The 22,507-nt window shown below is 48.0% G+C and overlaps 2 protein-coding genes across 6 annotated transcripts in view; one reads left to right on the top strand and one right to left on the bottom strand.

Moving 5' to 3' along the window:
- The window catches only part of mst (misato mitochondrial distribution and morphology regulator), a 99,346-nt gene extending 93,495 nt beyond the window's left edge, over positions 1 to 5,851 (top strand). For all 3 annotated transcript variants that reach the window (XM_045738453.2, XM_045738452.2, XM_045738454.2), the window contains exon 11: positions 5,053 to 5,851. In XM_045738453.2, coding sequence (XP_045594409.2) covers positions 5,053 to 5,282 — 230 coding nt within the window. In that variant the 3' untranslated portion in view covers positions 5,283 to 5,851. The remainder of the gene's footprint in view (positions 1 to 5,052) is intronic.
- A 5,881-nt stretch (positions 5,852 to 11,732) lies between these two features.
- LOC123755716 (NFU1 iron-sulfur cluster scaffold homolog, mitochondrial) overlaps positions 11,733 to 22,507 on the bottom strand; it is a 102,606-nt gene continuing 91,831 nt past the window's right edge. For all 3 annotated transcript variants that reach the window (XM_069300042.1, XM_045738456.2, XM_045738455.2), the window contains one exon: positions 11,733 to 12,294. In XM_069300042.1, the coding sequence (XP_069156143.1) occupies positions 12,190 to 12,294 (105 nt within the window). In that variant the 3' untranslated portion in view covers positions 11,733 to 12,189. The remainder of the gene's footprint in view (positions 12,295 to 22,507) is intronic.

Here is a 22,507-nt window from a genome sequence, read left to right as displayed (position 1 = left end):
GGGTGTTTAACTGGTTAGCAACACCTTGCCCAGACTTCCCGTAGTTGTTACCCCTAAGGGCCCTGGAAACCCCTGTCGGGGCACCATTGAATGTGTCTTCCGGGTTCCAACCCGTCTTGTACGGGATCGTTGGTTGCTGTGCCCTTGTCTCCGGGTGACAGTCGCCACTTTTATCTCCGCCATGTTGCCTGTTGGGTCACTGACACCTTGACCCGGAGTCTTGCGAGAGATATTCTCTGCTTGTTCTCCAGTACTCTCCTGATGTTATTTCTGTTCAGAGTACAGGCAGCATCCGTGTTGCAAGCTAGGTTAGGTTGCTGCAACACGCTAGGTTGGTTTTCCACTTGGAAGCCCCGGGGCCACCCCGTTTTGGTTAGGTGCTATTCACCCCTTTCCTTCCCTGTTCCCGGCTCCAGACCGTCTGCGCGTTTCGGGGTCAGGGCGGGGTTTAGTTAGGGCCGAGACTCTGGCGGTTTCAGAGGCTGCCCTGTTCGGGTTGGGGACGGAGGTTTTCGAGCCTGTTCCTCCTGCCAAGGCTTCCGGGTCTTACCAGCGGCCCTTTCTTGCTGCCTTTCCCATGGACTCTAACTTTTCTTTAAGGGCGGAGGGCTTGGAGGACGGCTCTGCCCCGGGGCCTCTGCTGCGGGTTCCCAGTGCTGTGGGGAATGCCTGCTAGCAGTTCTGGGGCGGTTTGCCCCTGCCTGGGTATTCTGCTTCTGGGCGGAGTTTTTTGCCCATCCAGTCTGCTTGCTCCCCACTTTTGCTGGCGTGTTTACGTATCTTTTGCGTCGGTCACAGCCCTCTGTTCTGGTGGCCATTTTCTTCTGCCGGTTTTCCGGCGTGGCCACCAGGGCGGTGTTGCATTTTGTTTATATGCGCCTGGGTGTGCGAGCGAGCGTCTTGGGTGAGTTTTTTCACCTCTTTCAGGGGTTTTATTCTCCTGTTGTTGTTTCTTTGCTTTTCTGGTGTTTTATGCCCGTTTCCTGTTCCTCTGGGAAAGTTTGAGTGTTGATTTTACACCTGGTTTTCCGTTTTGTCTGTTTTGGGTCTGGGCCCCTAGGGTTTGGGCTCAGTGTCCCTATCTGTTATGTTTGCTCCCACACCTTGTCCCTCGGTTTTTGGTCTGTTTTGACCGTTTCCCTAGGGGTTCTGTCTGGGGGCTGTGCTTTGCCTTTCTGTGGTGTATCTACGCCAGCAAATGTGGTGGTTTGGGCTCCCCCTGGTTCGATTCTGGGTGCCTTTGGGTTCTTTGGTTTCGTTCCAGAGGTTTCTTCCTCTTGGGCCCCCTTTGTGGGTTCAGGGGGCTTTGTTTCCTCGTGTGTGACCCTGTTCTGCCTACTGGGGTTCCGGGGTCTTCCTGGCATGCAGACTGATCTTTTTGAGTCTTGGCACGTGGTGTAGTCATGCTGGGACTTTGGGGTTTTGTTGTTGAGGTGAGCCTTTTGATGCAGTTTTGTGCCTTCTTCGCCTGGCCGGCATGCTCCTCTCTGCCCACTGGTCGGCGCCCTGTAATTTTCTTTTCACGTGTATGTGTGTGTGTACACATGTGCATGTACATGTATACACTGTGTGTGTGCACATGTGTATGTGCATATGCACGTGTGTGTAACATACCTTGTGTGTGCGTGTATTTATATATATATGTATATATGTGTATATGTGCGTGTATACTTTTTCTTTTGGAAGGGGCTCTGTTCCTTTCTCTGTTGACGGGGTGCTGGGGGAGCAGCTTGCTCTGTTGACTCTCACATGGTCCCGCAGTTAGTGGGAGCTTTTGGTTGTCTTCCGGCCTCTGGTGGCGGCGGTGGACGGCTTCTCCCCCTTTGGGGAGTTCAGGGCTGGCGTGGTGGGCTTCTTCCCCTGCGCTTCATCATGTCATCTTAGTGGGTGCGTTGGACATGGTCGATCCACCCCATCCTTCTGGGGTTCCCGTCTGCTCTTTGCAGACATGGGCCTTTCGAATCTGCGGTTCTTCGGGACTTCTTCAGTCTGCGCCCGGGATTCTATGCCCTCATCGGAGGACTGTTGTCTCCTGTCCGGTTTCTGTTGGGGCCGGGTGCTTGGATGGTGGCCCTGGACCTCCAGGTCAATTCTTGGCACGTTCCTCTCCAGTTTTCCAGGACTGGTACAGTTGATGGTGGGGCTTCAGGCTTGCTGCTTTTGTTGCCTTCCCTATTTTGTAATTGGCACTTGGTGTATTTTTGCATCTTTACCGGATCTTGTTGCCCTGTCTGAGTTTGCTTGGGATTCGGTGTCTGGCCTACCTCGACGACTGGCTGGTGTGGGCTCCCAGTTGGTCCGCTTGTCTGCTCGCCAGGGGTGTGGTACTTTCCATATCGCCGGGTTTGGTTTCCTGGTGACCTGGAGGCCGTTCCATCTGTTTCCGTCCTGGGTTCGGACCTGGCTGTGCCTTCTTTAGGGCTCTTGGGCCGCTTCCTGTCTTTCCCTCCAGAAGTGTTGCTGTGGCTGTGGTCCCAACTTCAGCTGTTCATGAGGGGGTCCCGGGTTGCTCGGCGGTTACCCGAGCGGTTGTGTGGGAATTTGAACTTCAACGTGCTGGTCTGCCCGCGGGGTCGGGTTTGGCTTCGGCGTCAGTTTGGTTCCTTCGGAGACTCCCCTTCCGCCTCTCTTGCAATCGTTGGGTTCGTTCCTCCGGGGATCTTGTGTTGGTGCTGCTTCACCAGCTTCCTCTTTGGGGTTTTCGGGGTTCCGTGCCTTGGCACCTCCCCGAGCTTTCGCTCGATGTGTTCACGGACAGGTCATCTCTCGGCTGGGGCTTTGTGACCAGTGCTCACCAGGTTGGCTGGGGATGGTGGGGTCTGTCCGTCCGTCGGGCTCACAGCACAGTTCAGGAGTTCGTGGCTGTCTGGTTTGCACTTCGGAGGGTTTGGGTCACTCGGTGCTCTACCATTCAGCTCCATTTGGACTGTTCTCTGGCGGTTCTTTGCCGGAACCACAGGGTTTCTGTTAGGTATTGACCTTTGGGGTTGGTTCCTTAGAGTGGTTCGTTTGCTGGATTCTCGGGGTTTGGCTAACCGTGAGGTTCATGTCCGGGGTGTGTCCTGCGTCCTGGCGGACAGCTGTCTCGGTTCATTCCTCTGTTCGCAGATTGGCCAGTCGTCGCCGACTCGTTTTGTTGGCTCTGCCGAATGTATGGACTCCTGGCCATGGACGTCTTCGAGTCGACGTGGTCTAGGCATCGCCCATTTTATGTGGTGCCCTTACCCGCCTGCGAGGCGTTCACGGTGGAGGCTTTTTGGCAGGACTGGTCGAGGTAGGGGTACCTGTTCCTCTTCTCCCTGTCCAGCTGTTGCTTCAGGTTCTGGCTCGATTGGAGCCCATTCCCACGAGAGCAGTCCTTATGGTTCCTTGATGGCCGGCCCAGCTTTATTGTCAGACGCTGCTTGATAAGTGTCCGAACCCGGGGCGTTTTCTCACGGCTCTGCCTCTTTCGGCAGGTCGGATCGGTCCTGTACATGACTGGTTCGGCCTTCTCCTCGGCTCTTTGAGTCTGGTATTTTGACGCGGATATCACCATCTCTGTGGTGATCAGGTGGCTTTGTTGACGGTGTCCCACCTGCAAGCTTCGTCTTGGCGACAGTATGACGTTCCTGGTGTGTCTATGCACTTTTTCTTGCTCTTCGTAGGTTGTCTTCTCTTTCGCATTGGATTGTCTTGTCCTTTCTTGGGTTGTCAGGACTACAGTTATTTGATGTTTCTTACTGTTGCCTCGTTTTGTGCGGCTCTGGCTTGCGTTCGGGGTGGACGTCACGTCTGCCCCGTTTCGTAGGCTTTCTTGTGTTTTGTTTCACCTCTGGCCTGGTCATGCGTCGCCTGAGTCGTTCTGGTCCTTGATCAGGGTGCCTTCTTATCTTCTCCTCAGTTTGTAGTAGCCCCTTCGGTTCAGGTTTCTGCTCTTTGGTACTGGTGGTAGGTTTGTACGTTTGCAGCTTTTCTCCGTTCTTCTGGCGACGGTCGAGACGGCTGCTTTCCAGAGTGGTTCTTGGGTTATTGATGCTTGATTGGTTCGGCTGGGGGGTGCGTCCTGTGTTGTCCAGTTGTGCATTTTTGCCGTTACATGCGTACCGTGTCTGGGGATGCGCTTGGGTTGATCAGGTTCCCCTCGTTCTCTGTTTCAGGGCTCGGGTCTCCCAGGTCGTTCGCAGAGTTTTTAAGCCTTCCAGCCTGCTCATGCGTCGCCTGAGTCATCCTGGTCCTGTCCTTGCGCCCGTGCTGATTGGATGTTTGCAGTTTTTGCTGCTGTGTTGGTGATGCCTAGGGCTCATTTTGGCCGCAGGGACTTGAGAGTCGCACAGGTTCTCGGCCGCCCATTCTTTATGCGCGTTTGCTCCTGTGCGTTCTTGTAGCCTTGGGTCGCAGGTTGCAGCCTGTTGTCTCGGCTTTGCGTTGCGAAGTTTGTGGCGGCCACCTCCCGGATCAACCCTTTCTTTTCCTTTTCTTTGGGTATGAAGCTCCAGGAAGTCATAGGGGCTCCCCACAGAAAACCAGCGTTGAATGTAATGAAGCACCATTTTCTGGGTGAGCCCTGGAGGCTCCCTGGCAACCCTCCCTCTCACCGGTCGGGAGTTTTTTCTCGTTGGTTGACGCTTAGCCTCTGAACTACTGCTAGGCAGCTGGTGCGGTGAGGTCCGAGGCCCCCCTCCCCCCTCTCGGGGCAGGGAGGGCTGCGCGGACAATCGGCGCGGGAGTAAATTGCGATGTTTGCTTGTTTGCTTGTTTCCTTGGGATTGTAGGAAATTTCTATATCTCTGTTCGGATTTTTGTTTTAGTTTCTTACCATGTGTGGTTTGTTTTGTTATGCCTACATTTCTGGGTGCCTAACCCTGGTCAATGGCAGATAAAGAAAACCCCCCAACTTCAAGGGGGCTTTCCAGGGCCAGGTTCTGGTGCTGGTCCCCTGGTAGGTCTGAACTCCATAGCTAATGTCCGGTCTAATATAACATACATTAGCCCGATAAGCTCCGGAGAGCCTCCGGGGCTCACCCAGAAAATGGCGTTTCATTACATTCAACGCTGGTTTTTTCCACACAGGTATAATGAAGAGTGCACCGTGTGAGGCAGGTCTTCACCAGAGTGGTGGGATGGGACATCTCCTCCATGATCTGCAGACAGCTGCACAAAATCTCAATGTTGCCAAAGTGCCATCCCTATTGGATGAAGGTTTTGACAAGGATGGATGGTCTGCACTAGTTGAGGATCTAAGAACAATTACTTTAAATTATTGTTTAGATAATATTGATAGTGATAATTCTGATGATTAAACATTTTTCTTCCAAGAGCATTGCATCTTTTATATGATTTTGTTTTGTATCTTACACATTTGTTAAGTTCTGTGATTATTATTTACAACACTTTTTTCTAAAACATATTACATATACCAAAATCTCATATATTAAGCTTACTATATCTGGAGCTCCTTTATAAATAATTAAAGTACACATCCTTTGGCAATATAATTTTCATTTTTTACGCATCCCAAACCCAAGTAACTATAAAACAAGTTTCCTATGTTGTATTATTCTTCCTAAATTTAAAGAAAAAAATTAAATCTAGTTTTCTGTATTTAGAGGATGTGCTTTCTATGCAGATAGCCTGCTTGCTTTTGTCAATTACCATCACAATCCATTGCTTGTTTGCTCTTTATAGTATTTATTTTTGCTACTCAACACCTGGACTTCTCTTATTAATGACACATTTACTTGCTTCAGTAAATTTATCCAATGCAGTTTCTCTCTTAAAAGACAAAATGGTTTAGTTATACATTAGTATTCATGTATCTACACTGAAGTCAATACCAAATAATGATAAATAATAATAAAGACTGAACTCATTATTTGTTTATATTGAGCCTAATACTTTAGCTGCATTTTATATTACCTTGTAGTTGGTAGTAACACAGGGTGAGGATGTGTGTGCATTATGTTACCTACACCCTGAGTAGGGCTTAGGGGCCATCTGCACAATTTCTCAACCTTCCTCAAACACACACACATCTTTTGTGCATAATCTACTTAGTAAATGCTCCAACTTTTCCTAATGCATCAACATCATAACATGAACAGGAACAACAACAACAACAAAAGTGTTGAATGTAATGAAACGCCATTTTCTGGATGAGTCCCAGTGGCTCCCCGGAGCTGAATGGATATGGAGATTAATCAAGAGGAGGCACAAGAGTTCTCATCAGGGGAGGAGGAGGTACGGGAGGATGCTGCTGCCTCTTCAAGTGAGATCAGGGAAGTGTTAGGAATGTTTGAAAAGGTGACCGCATTCTTAGAAAAACATCACAATGATCAAGCAGTGACAACCCGATGTGTGAACATGTTTAATGACAATTTACTGTCTCGTTTTAGGGACATCCTAAAACAAAGACAAAAGCAATTGTCAATAGAAAAGTTCTTTCCAAAAGTAGAGAAACAAAGAGCCAGTGATAGTGAACCTCAACCCGGTCCCAGTGGGGTGAAAATCCCAAGAAGAGAGAGCCCGCCTGACTCAGAGGTGGATTCTCCTTCCACACCATAACCCCTCTCCTCCTTCCCACCTCCCTATCATCTCCCTCAAGCCAGCAACGACTCTTCATAAGGTAAAGTAAATGTTAAAACAGTACAACAAAACATTTATAATTACATGTGCAGTATTATATTGACATTAAAAAATGTCATACAAGTATGGATGTTTTAGGGAGTGGAACGGATTAAATTTATTTCCTTTATTTTAAATGGGGAAATTTGTTTCCAAAGACGAGTTTTCCAGGTAACGAGCTCGGTGCCAGAACGGATTAAACTCGTTAATAGAGGTTCCACTGAACTGTAGTAAAATAACAACATATTAGTGTGAACAATATGGAAGAACATGCAGAATAAAACCAGCGAAGAGTAGAAGTGCCATAGGCACAATCAGAGAACACTGTATAAATGTCAGAGGTCCATGGTTGTTCAACATCCTCCCAGCGAGCATAAGAAATATAACTGGAACAAGCGTGGATATCAAGAGAAAACTGGATAGTTTTCTTCAAGAAGTATCGAACCACTGGGCTGTGGTGGATATGTGGGCCGCTCCAAGCAACAGCCTATTGGACCAAGCTCTCTCAAGTTAAGCCTGGCAATGGGCTGTGCTTGGGGAATAGAACTCCCAGAACCCTATCCAGGTACAATCCAGGTACTTTGTATTAAGATTAAAGAGACGGAATCAAGGTGAATGTGGCAATGTGTTACGACCCTGGGTTCTTAATTGGAAACCAGAGGTCAAATTGAGCTCTAAATAATTACCATACATTAATTGGATTGGATCATGGGAGAAGGATATTTAATTAACAATAACATTTATATCATGGCTCCTTAAACCTGGATCATTTATTTCCCGTCGTCCTTGCCAAACGTAAGATGAATCTTGTTTTTCACAGAGCATTCAGACTCTGAGCTTGTTGATGATTAATGGCCACTGCCTTTAGGACGAAAGGCGGTGGAGTTTCTGATGGGGAAGGAAGAGACAATTGCGCACCGCGTTCCGCACCGCGTTCCGCAAGGCGCGGTGCAGACAGTCTGGGTGGCATAAATAGCGCGGGAAGGGAGGTCTCGCCCTCACTCCATTCTCAACACGGTCCGCGATTCACGAAGCGCCCACCCGCCTCCCCCTTTCTGCTGGCTGCCAGTTTTCCCAGTTCTGACTACGTCAGTCGTTGTTCCTCACGTCTTTCCTCCCGTTTCACTGGGGATGGGTGGGGGGTGCAGCGCCCGTCCCCAAGTGTTCCGCTGTCCGCAGCTACTACTTTGACTTTACAGCCGTTCTACTAGTAAGCCCTACCTTAAGTCAGGAATTTCTTTCTCCTTATTCCTTGGCAGCTCGGCCTCTGGCCTGGGGTTATTTTCTTCTCCAAATTCATATCAGGCTTTCTGATCAGGGAAAGGAAGTCACCAACAGTATGGGGCATACGATCAGCTAGGTATCCATCCCGGCAGCATACTTAAATAAGTTCAAGCAGTTGTGCTCAGTCTCTTCTCTCTCTGGCTGGCAGCTGTGGCGTCCTGACTTTCCCTGTGGGGCTCTGTCTTCCTCCTCCTCCTTTCTCCTCTCCCTATAATCTATGTCCAAGATAAGTACCATCTTTATACATTTACCGTGCTACCTGGTTAAGTATACTTATAGTTATTGTGTAGTCTAAGCCAGTGTTTTGGCATCACTAAGTGTACTCCATTGTGACTAGGGTACCACGTGGGTCATAGCTACCCAGGCTGCTTCAAGCCTTACAAGTGTTTTTCTCCAAGTAGACTTTACCCTAGTTTGTAATTGTAAACCTGCCTATGTGGACCAAGGTGTTTAACGTAAGTAAGTAAGTAAGTAATTATCAAAAGAAGGCACCAAACCGGGAAGTCTATGTAGCACCATCAAATGTGTGGAATAATCAGAGGGCGCTAAATATCACCAAGGATGCCAATACGAGAACAAATACACATAAGGCGAACGATATCAAAAGTATCCGAGTCACCAAGAATTCTATTGAGGGTGTTTAACGTAAGGTAGAGTGGTAAAGAAAATAGTTGTATTAATGTATATGGGGGGGGGTTATTAGAGGGTTTAATAAATAAGTTAGTGTATGGGAAGTATCAATTCATCCTGTTAAAGTGGTATAGATGATTAGCTACTAGACAGCAGACCTGTAATCTAAAACATTGAATCATTAGCAGGAACCTATGTTCCTTGGGGGCCGAGCCTATCTATCCTACTATTTTTGATACATCTTGACTCTAGCTATTGGCCCTCAACCACATACCCCCCATAACACGATGAACGTGTATTCTAGTGAAATTACGGATACAGTATAAGGGAGAGATGAAGAGAAAATTATGTTCTGAACATGGCAAGTGTGAAATACTGGGTATTAAGTACAGTGGACCCTTGGGTTACGAATTTAATTCGTTCCAAAAGACGGTTCGTACATCAAAAATTCGTAAACCAAAACAAATTTTACCATAAGAAATAATGTAAATTGAATTAATCCATTCCACACACCCAAAAATATTAACTTCAAAATACATTTTATACAGAATACTACTATTATTTTTTACTATACAGGTACCTCACTTTTATTGAGGACTCTTCTTGGTGTATGGAAGACTGTGAGGAAGGGGGAAGGATGAGAGGTGTTAGTGTTTGGAAGGGAAGTCCCCATTATTATAACATCGGCAGTGATGATATTTCTGGGGTACACTCTCTTTCCTACGTTTTGCAGATATACCACTAGGACCTGGTTGTGTCTCACTAAGAATCTGTCTATGGACACTTATTTTTCCCTACATTTTAACTCTTGACTATAGAGAGGCATCATATTGTCATTAAAAAAGTTAACACAACAATCTGCTACAGCTTTACCTGGGTGAGCTTTTCAGGAAAACTTTGCAGTTCTTCCCATACTGCACACATTTTCTTAATGAGGAAAGGACATAATATACTCACAACTATTTTCTTAGATGAACTTTACCAGACTTTCTTGGGACCCATGGCATGATATATAATAAGAATTTTCATGTTCAAAAAAAAAAAAAAAAAAAAAAAAAAAAAAAAACGAAATTCAGCACAAAGAATTCAAGAGCAGTCGTCGCTAGGCGGGATACACTGGTACATTGAGGGTGCCTCATCCCTCTGCAGAACCTACGTGCTTGTCGACCCATACTGTATCAACAAACTCGAAATTCCTAGGCAAACTTCATACACCGTGTCAAATTTTACGAGAAAATTGACCTAGTATAGCGAAAAATTCGTAGAGGGGGGCATTTGTAAACAGCTTCTACTGTACTGTACCAACACCATATAATTAGTAGTATAGAGTAAAATTAGGTGGAATCAGTTTAACCACTTAACAGCGCCAACCGAGTATTCTCGGTCGGCGGGAAACTGCGCCAACAGAGAAAACTCCATTTATTTATTTATTTATATTTATTTATTTATATATATAAGAAGGTACATTGGGATTGTGAGGATACATAGCATAGTAATTACATTCTTGTAAAGCCACTAGTACACTCAGCGTTTCGGGCAGGTCCTTAATCTAAGAAAATTTGATTTTTCCGTAATCATTCTAAATGAGTGCGAGGTTGGTTGTGTACGAAATGGACTCTTAGGACCTCCAGTGAGAGGCAGCCATCTTGGAAAAAATTCCCAGAATGCCCCAGGGCTGCTGGCTGGGGTAGTACTGAGTGAGCAACCATGGATGATGCATGCGCCTCTGGCTCCCAAACACTTGTCCAACGCGGTGTTGAAAGATCGCGCTCTATCGGTGAAATTCAAACCTTATTATTTGAAGAACATAAGTGTCATAATATTGGTGAAGCTAGGTGCAATAAGGACCTAACACAAACGTTGGATACAGTGATACAGCACCTAGGAGGACGATACAGCAAGCGTATCCAGTTGTAGCTTTGAGCACCACCTTTGCCCACCTATGTTATCTCCAGTTTATATAAATGATACATAGATGAATTGTTTTCTGCATTCAGTGAGGATGCATCTGATACAAGTAGCATAGATTTTAGCGTGTTAGCAGCTTCCATGGTGTTTTCTTCCATAGATAGTTTCAAGAATAGCTGAATCTTTTCCAGACTGAGACACTCTTTGAGGCTAGCTGAATCTCTTCCTGTGTGGGACCTTACAAATAGATCTTTTCCTATCGTCTTTTCAATACTACCTTATGCTTTACAAGCTTGGCTAAATACAACCTACAAGTACTAAAGCCAAGGGTGTACATGAGTGCGTTATTTGCAAGCACACAGAACGAAGAAACAGGAAGCGAAAATCTATCTGTACCTGGTGCAACGAGGGCGAAGTTGCGCTGTGCACCATGGACTACTTTGTCGATTATTACTCACTTCCGTAGTACTGAATGTGTAATACAGTGTGTTACTGTGTAAATAGTGTGTGAAACTGTACATATTGTAATTTTAGTGAATTTTTAACACGTAATATTGCGACAATAAATATTTATTGTGAACACATTACTGATACATGCATCACATTTCCATGGAACATTACAAACGTTCTACTCTATATATATTGTAAAGTACACAAATGTGCATCGTATATGATAAAAAAAAATAAAACTGCATTGGAAATACATATAACAAATAATTGAAAATATATTTGTAGCAACACCCGGTGCTTGAATGGCCAGCGCAACCGTGTGTGGTGTGTGGGCGTGTCACGCAAGGGCGACCAGCCCCTGGTGTTGTCACAGTGCACCTTGTCCACATCCCCACAGCCAAAGTAAGTGGAATTTGGTATTTATTTTTACATAGATGTGTTCAGGGAAGAAAATTTATCATTTTACGAAGAAAAAATAATTTTTTGGGAACACTTTATTTCATGCGCTTGGGGGGAATTGCACAATTAACTCGGCATAGCACGGTGGTTGAGATGGAACAAAAGTTTTACTTTTGTTAGAAATGTTTTTTAATGACATCTCACAGGAAGAAGTTTACACCCAGACATATACAGCAGTGAGATACTGCTGTGGACGTCTTGCTAGAATATCATTGTGCTGTGTCATGCTAGTTAATAATGGGTAAGAAATAACGAACAGATAAAGTCCCCTATTTCTTTCGAGTTCATGCCTCCCCCACGTCTCACTAATGGAAAATTAGATAATGTTGATAATGATATAATCTTTAATAAAATTATGTATAACATTTTATGCATGAATTATATGATAAAGAAACAACTTTTAGTATAATTTATTTATCAATAATTATGTACAGTTTAAACTGAATAAATTAAAGTTTATACGTTTACGGAATGAATATATAATTTCTTGACAAACTTTCAAAATATTTGTGAAAGTAATAAGAATATTTTGCAATAGAAGGTGTTCATGTACAGACGATCACTGGTTCATACAATATATTTTTTTTAACATTTAATGTAAACCAAATCCTTCAACATTAAAAAATGTCTGAAATTTAGTGGCCTTGACTAAGATTACCTTATGTTATCTATATATAAAGTGATATTTTATGAGAAAAATAAAAGTTATTGTTAGGTAGACAAAATGTAAACAATAAATTCAAAATTTATTATTCAAAACTAAAATGCCTAAGTTCTTAGAATACAGGTGTATTGAATGTTTACATTAATGGGGGGCCCTTTATGCGCTTCCCATTTTTGGCAATATCTGCTTGTTCATTCCGTTTTTGTCCGTTTTTCCCCGAGCTGCTCATCAAACTTTTTAAACTCTTCCTCAATCACATCATCAGCTGCATCTTTCACTTCTACTACTTCAACAACCTGAAAAATAAGAAGGTATTGTGTGTAAAAAGTTGTCAAATTATATTTTTTGCAAGTTCAAAAAAACAGCATTGAAAGTAATGAAACGCCATTTTCTGGGCGAGTGCCTGAGGCTCCCCAAAGCTATCGAGGCTAATATGGATATATTACATTTCTGGCATCAGTCAATGTGCATGGAGTTCTAGGCCTACTGAAGACCATGAGCCAGAACCTGGTCCATGGCACGAGGAGAGGCCTAGAGGCAGCAATTACCTATAGAAACCCCCGTGTGGTTGGAAGCATTCTACGTCTGCCATTAACCAGGTCAGGCTCCCCCAGAAAGGTAAGCCACAAAACAAACTGCTATTCTGGTGAAAACATTGTTAAAAAGAGCCGAACGAGTGGACAGAACTTCTGAAATGAAAACAAGCAAACTAGCATGATGTCATTATGTTGCCGTGCGACAATCCCTGCACAATCTGTCTGTCTGCACAATCCCCCCTTTCCTGAACTGGATAAGCACCTCCAAAGGATACCTGATCAACCAGGCTTTGACTCATATGTCGGGCTGCGAGCAGCCACGTCCAACAGCCTGGTTGATCAGTCCAGCAACCAGGAGGCCTGGTCGACGACAGGGCCGCGGGGACGCTAAGCCCCGGAAGCACTTCAAGGTAACCTAAAGGTAAGGTTCCTTCCCCGGGAGAGGGGGAAAGGGGGGTGCCTCAGACCTTCACGCCAGCTACCCACTATTCAGTTCTTAAGGCTGGATGTCCAAAAAAAAAAAAAAAAAAAAAAAAAAACAGCCCGCAGGGAAGGACGGTTGCTGGGGAGCCTCCGGGTCTCACTCAGAAAATGGCATTTCATTACATTCAACGCTGGTTTTCTGGGGGGAAACCCTGTCAGCTCCCCAAAGACAAAAGCAAAAATGGGGACTTTCCTGAGAGGTCGGTCAGTCTTCGCTCCTCAACTCTAAGTCGAGACAACTGGCTGTAACAGCCGATCCAATGTGACACTGGCCCTACAAGGCCCAGGAACACTGATTAGGGAGTGAGCGGCCAGGACCCTATTCGACCTCAAAAAATCCCATCCCCAAATGTCAACCCAGGATGTTATCAAAGACGGAAGCCAAGGCAGCAAACTTACAAATGTTGTGGGCACGAGGATAGACCGCAGGCTGGCTAGACCTGATAACCATGCGGATGACCTGGGAGACCAGCACCCTGGAACAGGGAAGAAGGGAAACCAGGTGTAGCCAAAGTGCAGATAACGGTGGAGAGCCGCAACCAGACACAACACATGATGCACCCCCGGCCTGACCAACCAAGTATCAACATCCCAAAGACCCCTCCGGAAAGCAGCAGACTCATTCTTTGCCAGAAAAGAAGGAGACGGCTGCAAACGGACAAACCTACCACCAGGACCGAAAGAGCAGAAACCCCTGCACCGGAGGAGAGCATAAAGCTTTCCAACCACACACCCAGAGGCCAATGCCAACAGGAAAAAAAGTCTTAGAAAAACAAGCCTGAACTAAACTGAATAGATTGGAAAAACAATCTTGAACCAAAGGGGCCACCATGAACTGAGAAGGAGAGAGATAGGAGAGCACCCTGTCCAAGGACCAGGACAGCTCAGGCAGCGCAAGAGCAGGCCGGAGGTGAAACAAAGCACGAGAAGCTTATGGAACGGGGCAGAAGTGACATCCACCCTGAACGCAAGCTGGAAATGCTCCACCAGCGACGCATGATACGAGGCAAAAGTATTAGGCATTAAATGACAGTCCTGAAAAAGTCAAGTAAGAAAGGACAAGATAACCTGAGCAGAAACAGAAGACAACTTATGCTGAGAAAGAAAATGGCCAAAATAATGTTAGGAAACTTCATACTGTCACCAAGATGAAGCTCTTGGGTGGGACACCATCAACGAAGCCACCTGATCACCATACAAACGGTGTGATAAACCCGCATCAAAAAGACGAGATGCGAAGAGCGGAGGAGAAGACTGCACCAGCCGTGTACCAGACCGGTTCGACCTGCTGGAAAAGGCAGAGCCATGGAAAACGCCCCAGGTTCGGACACCAAGCAAGCAGCGCCTGAAACCAAGGCTTGGTTGGCCACCAGGATGACTCTCCCATGGTAAGACTCCAACTGAGCCAGAAACCGAAGCAACAGCTGGACAGGGGAAAAGAGGGACAGGTAACTCCATCTTGACCAGCCCTGAAAGGGGGGGCTACCTCAAAGGCTCCGCAGTCGGGGAATGGCACCACACACACATTGAGAGATGCCCAAACCATGCCAATGCAAAGAGGTCCACCTCTGGGAGCCTGAATGTCCAGCAGAGCCAATGGAAGGAGTCGGTGTCAACTGTCCAATCCGTGGACACTGGAATGAACCAAGACAAGCCACCCGCCAGGACGTGGGACACGCCTCGGATATGAACCTCATGAAGAGCAAAACCCCGAGAAACCAGCAGACGAGCCATTCGAAGTGACCAGCCCCAAAGAGGCAAGGACCGAAGGGAACCCCGTGGTGCAGGCAATGAACCACCAGAGAACAATCCGAATGAAGCCAGATGGCTCAACCCTGAGCAACCCGAACCCTTCGAGGCGACGGCCAAACCGCCACGAACTCCCGCACTGTGTTGTGAGCCCAATGGAAGGACAGACCCTACCATCCCTGGCCGGCCTGGTGAGCACTGGTCACAAAGCCCCAGTCAAGAGACGACGCGTCCATGAACACATGAAGCAAGAGCTCGGGTAGGCGCCAAGGCACTGAACCAAAAAAAACAAATAGGAAGCCGATGATGCAACAACCGACACAAGGCCCCACAGAGGTCAAACCCAGCGATTGCAAGAGAGACGGAAGAGGTGTCCCCAAAGGAACCAGACCAGACACTGAAGCCAAACCCAACTCTGCAGGTAAACCAGCATGGCGAAGGTCAGACTCCTGCAGAGCTGCTCGAGTAGCCACCAAGTGACCCGGGACCTCGCCCCCCTTCCCCGAGAAACGGCTGAAAGCGGGACTGTAGCCACAGCAACATCTCCGAAAGGAGAGACATGGAAGCAGTCTGAGAGTCCCAAACAAGACCCAGCCAGGTCCAAACCTGGGGCAGGACTTCCAGAAGGGACTTCTTCCAGTTCACCAAGAACCCGAATCCAACAAACAGGGAAAGAACCACACCTCCGAGGAGCAGACAGACTGGCTGGGAGCCCACACCAACCAGCGGTTGAGCTGGGCTAACACCTGAATACCTAGCAGACTTAGATGGGTCACCAGGAACCGGGGTAAGACACAGAAACATGAGGTGCCAAAAGCTGGCCAAAGGAAAGGCAACGAAGACAAGAAGCAAGCCACCCCACCATGAAAACGAACCAGTCCCTGAACCCTGGGAGAAGTGGGACACGCCAGCATGCGACCCCAGGGGCCAGAGACACCATCTAATAACCCAGCCCCAAAAGAAGCCGGAACTGGGACAGAGTCATCCAGAAGGAAGCCAGCAATACAGGCAGAAAAAAAAAAAAAACAGAATGAAGCTAAGACACACACAGTCCCGTTACGGGACTAGAACAAGATGAATAGATGAAGACGGCTCCGGAGGAGGCACCGGCACAAAAGCTGCACCAAAGGCTGCACCCAAAAAGTGCAACCTGCAAGCCAGGAAGACCCCAGAACTCCAGAAGAGGCAAGTCCGGAGTGCACAGGAGATAACCACCAAGGGCTACCTGTACCTCTGAAGGGAAACCCAAAAGGAAGAAAAACTTCCAGAATGAAACCAAAGAGCCCAAAGGAACCCAGAAACAAACACAGGGGAAGCCCAAACCACCACGTTTGCTGGCAGAAATGCACCACTGAAGGAAAAGTCAAACGCAAGACCCGGACAGAACCCCCAGTCAAAACAGCCAGAAACGGACCGAAAACCGAGGGTCGTGGGAGCAAGCAGAGCAAACACAGACACTGGACACTAAAACCAAGGGCCCAGAACCCAAACACAAACAGAAAAACACAAAATCAGGCAAAAAACCAACACCCAAATGTTCCCAGAGGAACAAAGGGCAAAATGCCCCAAAACAAAGAACAAAACAGAGACACGGCATTGGGAGGAGGAAAAAACTCCAGACGGAAGCAAACACCCCAAAACTCCTAGGCACACTCCTAGGCACTTGTAAACAAACAGCAACGCTGCCCTGATGGCCGGGTGGGGAAGCAGCCACAGAAAGAAAATGGCTACTGCAACAAAAGGATATGCAGCCAAAGCAAGGGAGCTGATATTATGAGAGCAAATGGGAAAAAACAAAGCAGACGGGAGGAAAAAAAAAAAAAAAAAAAGTGTTGAATGTAATGAAATGCCTTTTTCTGGGTGAGACCCGGAGGCTCCCAGGAGCTATCCAGGCTGATAGGGATATACAGAGCAAAACTTGGTTTCCGAATTTTAGTTATCCAAAACTTCCAGTTTCCCAATTGGGGTTGGGGAGTCATGCTACCCGAATGTACGGGGTCTGGCAAGTGTTGCGCCGGCCTGTGGTGGTGGGAGATGGTCCAGTTTGCCCACTGTGACTTCACAGATTCACGGCCTATTATTCCTATTATTTTGAATTGCCATAAGGCTGGAATGTTCATTCTGTGCTTTTGTTTTACATATCTGCACAATCAAGAAACATCTGTGCACCATGTCAACTCCAAATGCACGCATTGCGTCAGTGATGGTTGACTGGTGGGTGGATGGATGAGGGAGCTTAGGTGGGAGGCAGTATGAGCGAGAGGGGGAGAATCAGTGAGTGAGGGGGAGAGTTAGTGAGAAAGGGAGGGAGGTAGGGAGTGATGCTAGGAGGGAGTGGGTGGTAAATGGGAGAATTAGTGAGGGAGGATGGGAGAATTAGGGAGGGAGGGAAAGGCAGGCTCAGGCTAGCTGGGAAGGAAGGAAGGAAGGAAGGAAGGAAGGAAGGAAGGAAGGAAGGCAGGCAGGCAGGCAGGCAGGCAGGCAGGCAGGCAGGCTGGCTGGCTGGCTGGCTGGCTGGCTGGCTGGCTGGCTGGCAGGCTGGCAGGCTGGCAGGCTGGCTGGCTGGCTGGCTGGCTGGCTGGCTGGCTGGCTGGCAGGCAGGCAGGCAGGCTGGTAAGGAGGCAAGCAGGCTGGTAAGGAGGCAAGCAGGCTGGTAAGGAGGCAAGCAGGCTGGTAAGGAGGCAAGCAGGCTGGTAAGGAGGCAAGCAGGCTGGTAAGGAGGCAGGCAGGCTGGTAAGGAGGGAGGGAGGGAGGGAGGGAGGGAGGGAGGGAGGGAGGGAGGGAGGGAGGGAGGGAGGGAGGGAGGCAGGCAGGCAGGCAGGCAGGCAGGCAGGCAGGCAGGCAGGCAGGCAGGCAGGCAGGCAGGCAGGCAGGCAGGCAGGCAGGCAGGAAGGCAGGAAGGCAGGCAGGCAGGCAGGCAGGCAGGAAGGCAGGCAGGCAGGCAGGAAGGCAGGCAGGCAGGCAGGCAGGCAGGCAGGCAGGCAGGCAGGCAGGCAGGCAGGCAGGCAGGAAGGCAGGCAGGCAGGCAGGAAGGCAGGCAGGCAGGCAGGCTGGCTGGCTGGCAGGCAGGCAGGCAGGCAGGCAGGCTGGCTGGCAGGAAGGGATGGATGGGTGTTGAGGTGAACCACGTGACCTTTGAGAGCGTGTGTATGGGTTAAGGGTTGGCCATTCACGTTCAGGGGGTGTGCAGCGTCCTGGCAGATGGCCTGTCCCACTTCATTCCTTTTTCCACAAAGTGCACGGTCGACGCCAACTCCTTCAGTTTTCTCTGCTGGACGTTCCGGCCTCCGGTAGTGCACCTCTTCGCATCAGCATGGTCGAGGCGTCTTCAGTATATGTGGCGCTCTTTCCTTACTACGGGGCTGTTGAGGTCGATGCCTTCAAGCAGGACTGGGCGGGGTGGGGTTACCTGTACCTCCTACAGGTTCAGCAGTTGCTCCAGGTCCTGGCTTGCTTGGAGACTTCCAGGGAAGAGTTGTCCTTCTGGCTCCTTGATGGCCGGCCCAGCCATGGTTTCAGGCCCTGCTTGCTCGGTGTCCGAACCCGAGGGTCTTCCTGCGGTTTCGCCTTCAGCAGATCAGTCCAGCCCAGTACGAGGCTGGTTCATTCTTCTCCTCGAGTCTTCATTTCTAGAGCTTCTGACTCAAGTCTATCATCCCTTGTATGGGGCACAGGTGGCTTCATTGTTGGTCTCCCACCTGCATGCGTCGTCTCAGCGGCCATATGCAGTTTCCTGGCGGTCCTTTGGGTTTTTCCTATCACTGCATAAATGTCCTTCGGTCTCTGATAGGGTTGTTTTGTCCTTCCTTTCATGGTTGTTCCAGGACCGCCATCTTATGCCGAATACTGTCACCTCATATTGTGCCGCGCTAGCGGAACCGCTTCAGCTTGCGTTCGGTACTGAGGTTACAGTACTTCTACTCCATTCCACAATCTGTCTTGTGCGGTTTCACCTCCGGCCTGTTCGATCACTGCCTGAGCCGTCCTGGTCTTTGGACCGGGTGCTCTCTTTTCTCCTTGGTTTGTGGTGGCCCCTTCGGTTCTGTTTTTTTTTTCTAAGTTTTTTTTCCCCTGTTTGCTTGGCTTCTGAAAGGTCAATTCAGGGAGCTTCATGCTCACCTCTGGCGTCTGCTTGGTCCTGGTAGTAGTTTTCTTCGGTTGATGCCGTCTCCTCCTTTTCTGGTGAAGAATGAATCTGCTGCTTCCCAGATGGGTCCTTGCAGTGTTGATGCTTGGTTGGTCAGGCTGTGGGTGCATCTTGTGTTGTGTTTAGTTGCGGCTCTCCGCCATTGTCTACGTTGGCTGTGGACGCACTTTTTGGCACGGGTTCCCTCCCTCCCTCCCTCCCTCCCTCCCTCCCTTCCTTCCTTCCTTCCTTCCTTCCTTACTTCCTTCCTTCCTTCCTTCCTTCCTGTTACAGGGTTCGGGTCTCCCGGGCTGTCCATAGGGTCCTTCGGTTTTGCCGGTTGTCTTGTTTTTGTGTTAGAGCGCGTGGCGTCTGCCTTCCGGATCCTTCCCTCTTTTTCCTTATCTTTGGTGAGTTAACTCCTGGGAGCTGATGGGGCTCCCCCCAGAAAACCAGCATTGAATGTAATGAAATGCCATTTTCTGGGTGAGACCTGGAGGCTCCCCGGCACCCTCCCTCTCTGCGGTCGGCGGTATTTTTGCGTCTTTTGACATCCAGCCTAGAAATTGAAGGGTGGAACGCCGGCGCGAGGGTCTGGGGCTTCCCCTTTTCCCTCCTGAGGAGGGATAGTGTTTGCACAAACAATGGCACGGTGATGACGTCATGCTCGTTTGATAATTTTCGTTTGGGGAGTTGTGTCCACTCATTCGGCTTTCGGTAGGAATATTTTCACCAGAATAGGGGTTTGTTTTGGGGTGCCTGCCTTTCTGGGTGCCAGACCCGGTCAATGGCAGACATAGAATGTTCCCAACCACACGAGGGTTTCTATAGCCATTGCTCCTCATGCCTCTCTGAGGGGGCCAGGTTCTGGCTTGTAGTCTCTGGTAGGCAAGAACTCCATGCACATTGACTGACGCCAGAAAGCTAATACAGAGCACCACTTAGTTTCCGAACCCCTTGGGGATGAGACCCGCCGGTTATCGTGTAAGTTCGTAAACGAGAAATGGAGGAAAATGGAGAGAATTTTTTTTTTTAAATTTAAGGGAAAAAATCGACAGGTTCATAGCATGAATGCGACAGTATTTTGTTTACACTCGCCAATTAGAGAAGTCCTGATCCACTTCTCCCTCAGGAGTGGCAGGACCAAAGAGCCACCACCGACACACCTTCCCCACCCTCCACCCCTCCATACTCTCTCTCTCTCAAGGTCACGTGGCTCACCTCGTCACACATCCATCCCTTCCTTCCTGTCTTCATGCCTTCCTGCCTGACTGCCAGCCTGCCTTCCTGCCTGACTCCAGCCTGCCTCCCTCCCTCCGTCCCAGCCTGCCTGCCAACCTCCCTCTCTGCCAGCCTGCCTGCCAGCCTCCCTCCTTCTTTGCCAGACTGCCTGCCATGCTCCCTCTCTGCCAGCCTGCCTGCCAGCCTCCCTCCCTCTTTGCCAGACTGCCTGCCAGCCTCCCTCCTCCTTTGCCAGACTGCCTGCCAGCCTCCCTCTCTGCCAGCCTGCCTGCCAGCCTCCCTCCTCCTTTGCCAGACTGCCTACCAGCCTGCCTGCCAGCCTCCCTCCCTCCCTCCCTCTCTGCCAGCCTGCCTGCTCAGAAACTCAATGTAACATTGTTCCCAGATCTAGACAATCATGGGACAATATACATGGGAGATTTTAATGCTAGACATATTACGCTGGGAGACAGTACTAACAATGATAATGGATGCAAATTTATCAAATATGTTTATGACAACAGATTAACCGTGTATACTACGGATACCCAAACTCATTTATTGGGAGGCAGACTTGATTATGTAATGGGTAGAAACCTTGTGCAAGATAGGATGGAATGTTCGTTGGTAAATCACTTAGTTAGTGATCACTATGCAGTTTCTGCTTCCTATGAGGTACAGTGTGATGTACCTAATAGACATCAGAGACGGAAAATGAATATTCCATATGGCTTGCATGACCACTTTATTAATTGTATATCAAAATGGTATCAAGATTACACAATAACGAATGTACAAGCCTTCTCCAGAGATCTCGTTGATACGATTACTACCTACTACGACACATGGGTGTGTTGGAGAACAGGTCGTAAGCCTAGCAGAAGTGGGCAACACCTGCCACCACCCAAGTGGGTCCTTGACCCCGTATTTGTTAAAGAACATGAACGGGTAAAGCAACTTGGAGATACGTACAAACGAACCAAAGCACAAGGTGACCTGCATGCATTTCTAGTTGCAAATAGAGAGGTGAGAGACATGAGCAACGTCATACGTAATAAACATTGGGAAGAGTTCCTACAAAGTATAAATGAGCAAACAACACTTGTTGAAGTTTGGGAAAAGATACGGAAAATCTCTAGAAGCAGCCCAACCAAACCGCTGCACCACAGCCCACTAGAACAAGCAAACATCCTCCTTGATCAATGGGCAATAACATCAAGCTACACCTCACTCCCAATTAACATACAGCACAAACTTGATGACACACGCCCCAACAGACAACGAACCATCAATCTTGCCTGTACAGCTATCGACGTGTCGGACCTTAATGATGTAACTGAATGGGAATTAAATCATGCACTAAAGATGGGAAAATCAACTGCTCCTGGAGAGGATGGTATTACTTACAGTCTACTGAGATTAGTCTCACACGTACCAGGTAATCCACTATTAGTGTTGTACAGAATGAGTTTACGTGAAGGAGTATTACCTGATGCTTGGACAAAGAGTGTCATTGTTCCTATCCCCAAACCACACTCAGATAATTATAGACCCATATCTTTAACATCGTGTGTTTGTAAAGTGCTTGAACGTATTGTTCTTAACCGACTCATGTATCGTATACAGGGGCACCTGTCACCCCAACTGTTTGGATTTATGCCTGGGCTCAGAACACAACACTGTTTTGCTGAGTACTTCGCACATATTGAAGCTTCCCCCCAAACAGTCTTCATCGACCTAGCAGCAGCTTTTGATACAGCAAACAGAGGAATCATACTGGAACAGCTTGCCGAGCTGGGAATACAAGGAAAATTACTGAAATGGATAAAGGGCTATTTGTCTAATCGAACAGCATATGTTTTGTTTAATGGTGTTAAAAGCACAGAGAGCAAACACTTTGAACTGGGAACTCCACAAGGAGGGGTCCTCAGTCCCTTATTGTTCAACGTTCTGATGCATAAACTTATTAAAGATCTTCCAACTAATAATGAAGACACTGTCATTTGTTATGCTGATGATATATGTTTACAGGCTGCCACCGAGCCTAGAATGCAAGTTCTGCTCGACGCTTTTGCTACTAGAGCTGAGGAATGTGGCCTCCTTATCTCTGTACAGAAAACTCGTGCCCTCATTCCATGTGGTATTCCACCACCCAATTATCATATAGATGGGCGAGCACTTGAGAACTGCGAGTCTTACAGATACCTTGGTGTCCCCATTAACGACCCTGGGTACCTTTCTTCTCTCAAGAGGAGACTTTGGGAGAGATTAAAGCCCTTGCGGGTCCTTGTTGGTGTCAATCATGGGCTTAACGTGAGACTTGCTAGAATGTTTTATGTATCATTTATACGCTCTGTGATTGACTACAATGCTCTACATCTCACACTGTATACT

The sequence above is a fragment of the Procambarus clarkii genome, chromosome 43 (assembly GCF_040958095.1).
Source record: "Procambarus clarkii isolate CNS0578487 chromosome 43, FALCON_Pclarkii_2.0, whole genome shotgun sequence".
Classification (NCBI taxonomy): domain Eukaryota; kingdom Metazoa; phylum Arthropoda; class Malacostraca; order Decapoda; family Cambaridae; genus Procambarus; species Procambarus clarkii.
The sequence above is the reverse complement of the archived record's forward strand: the minus strand, read 5'-3'. Positions and strand labels throughout refer to the sequence as shown.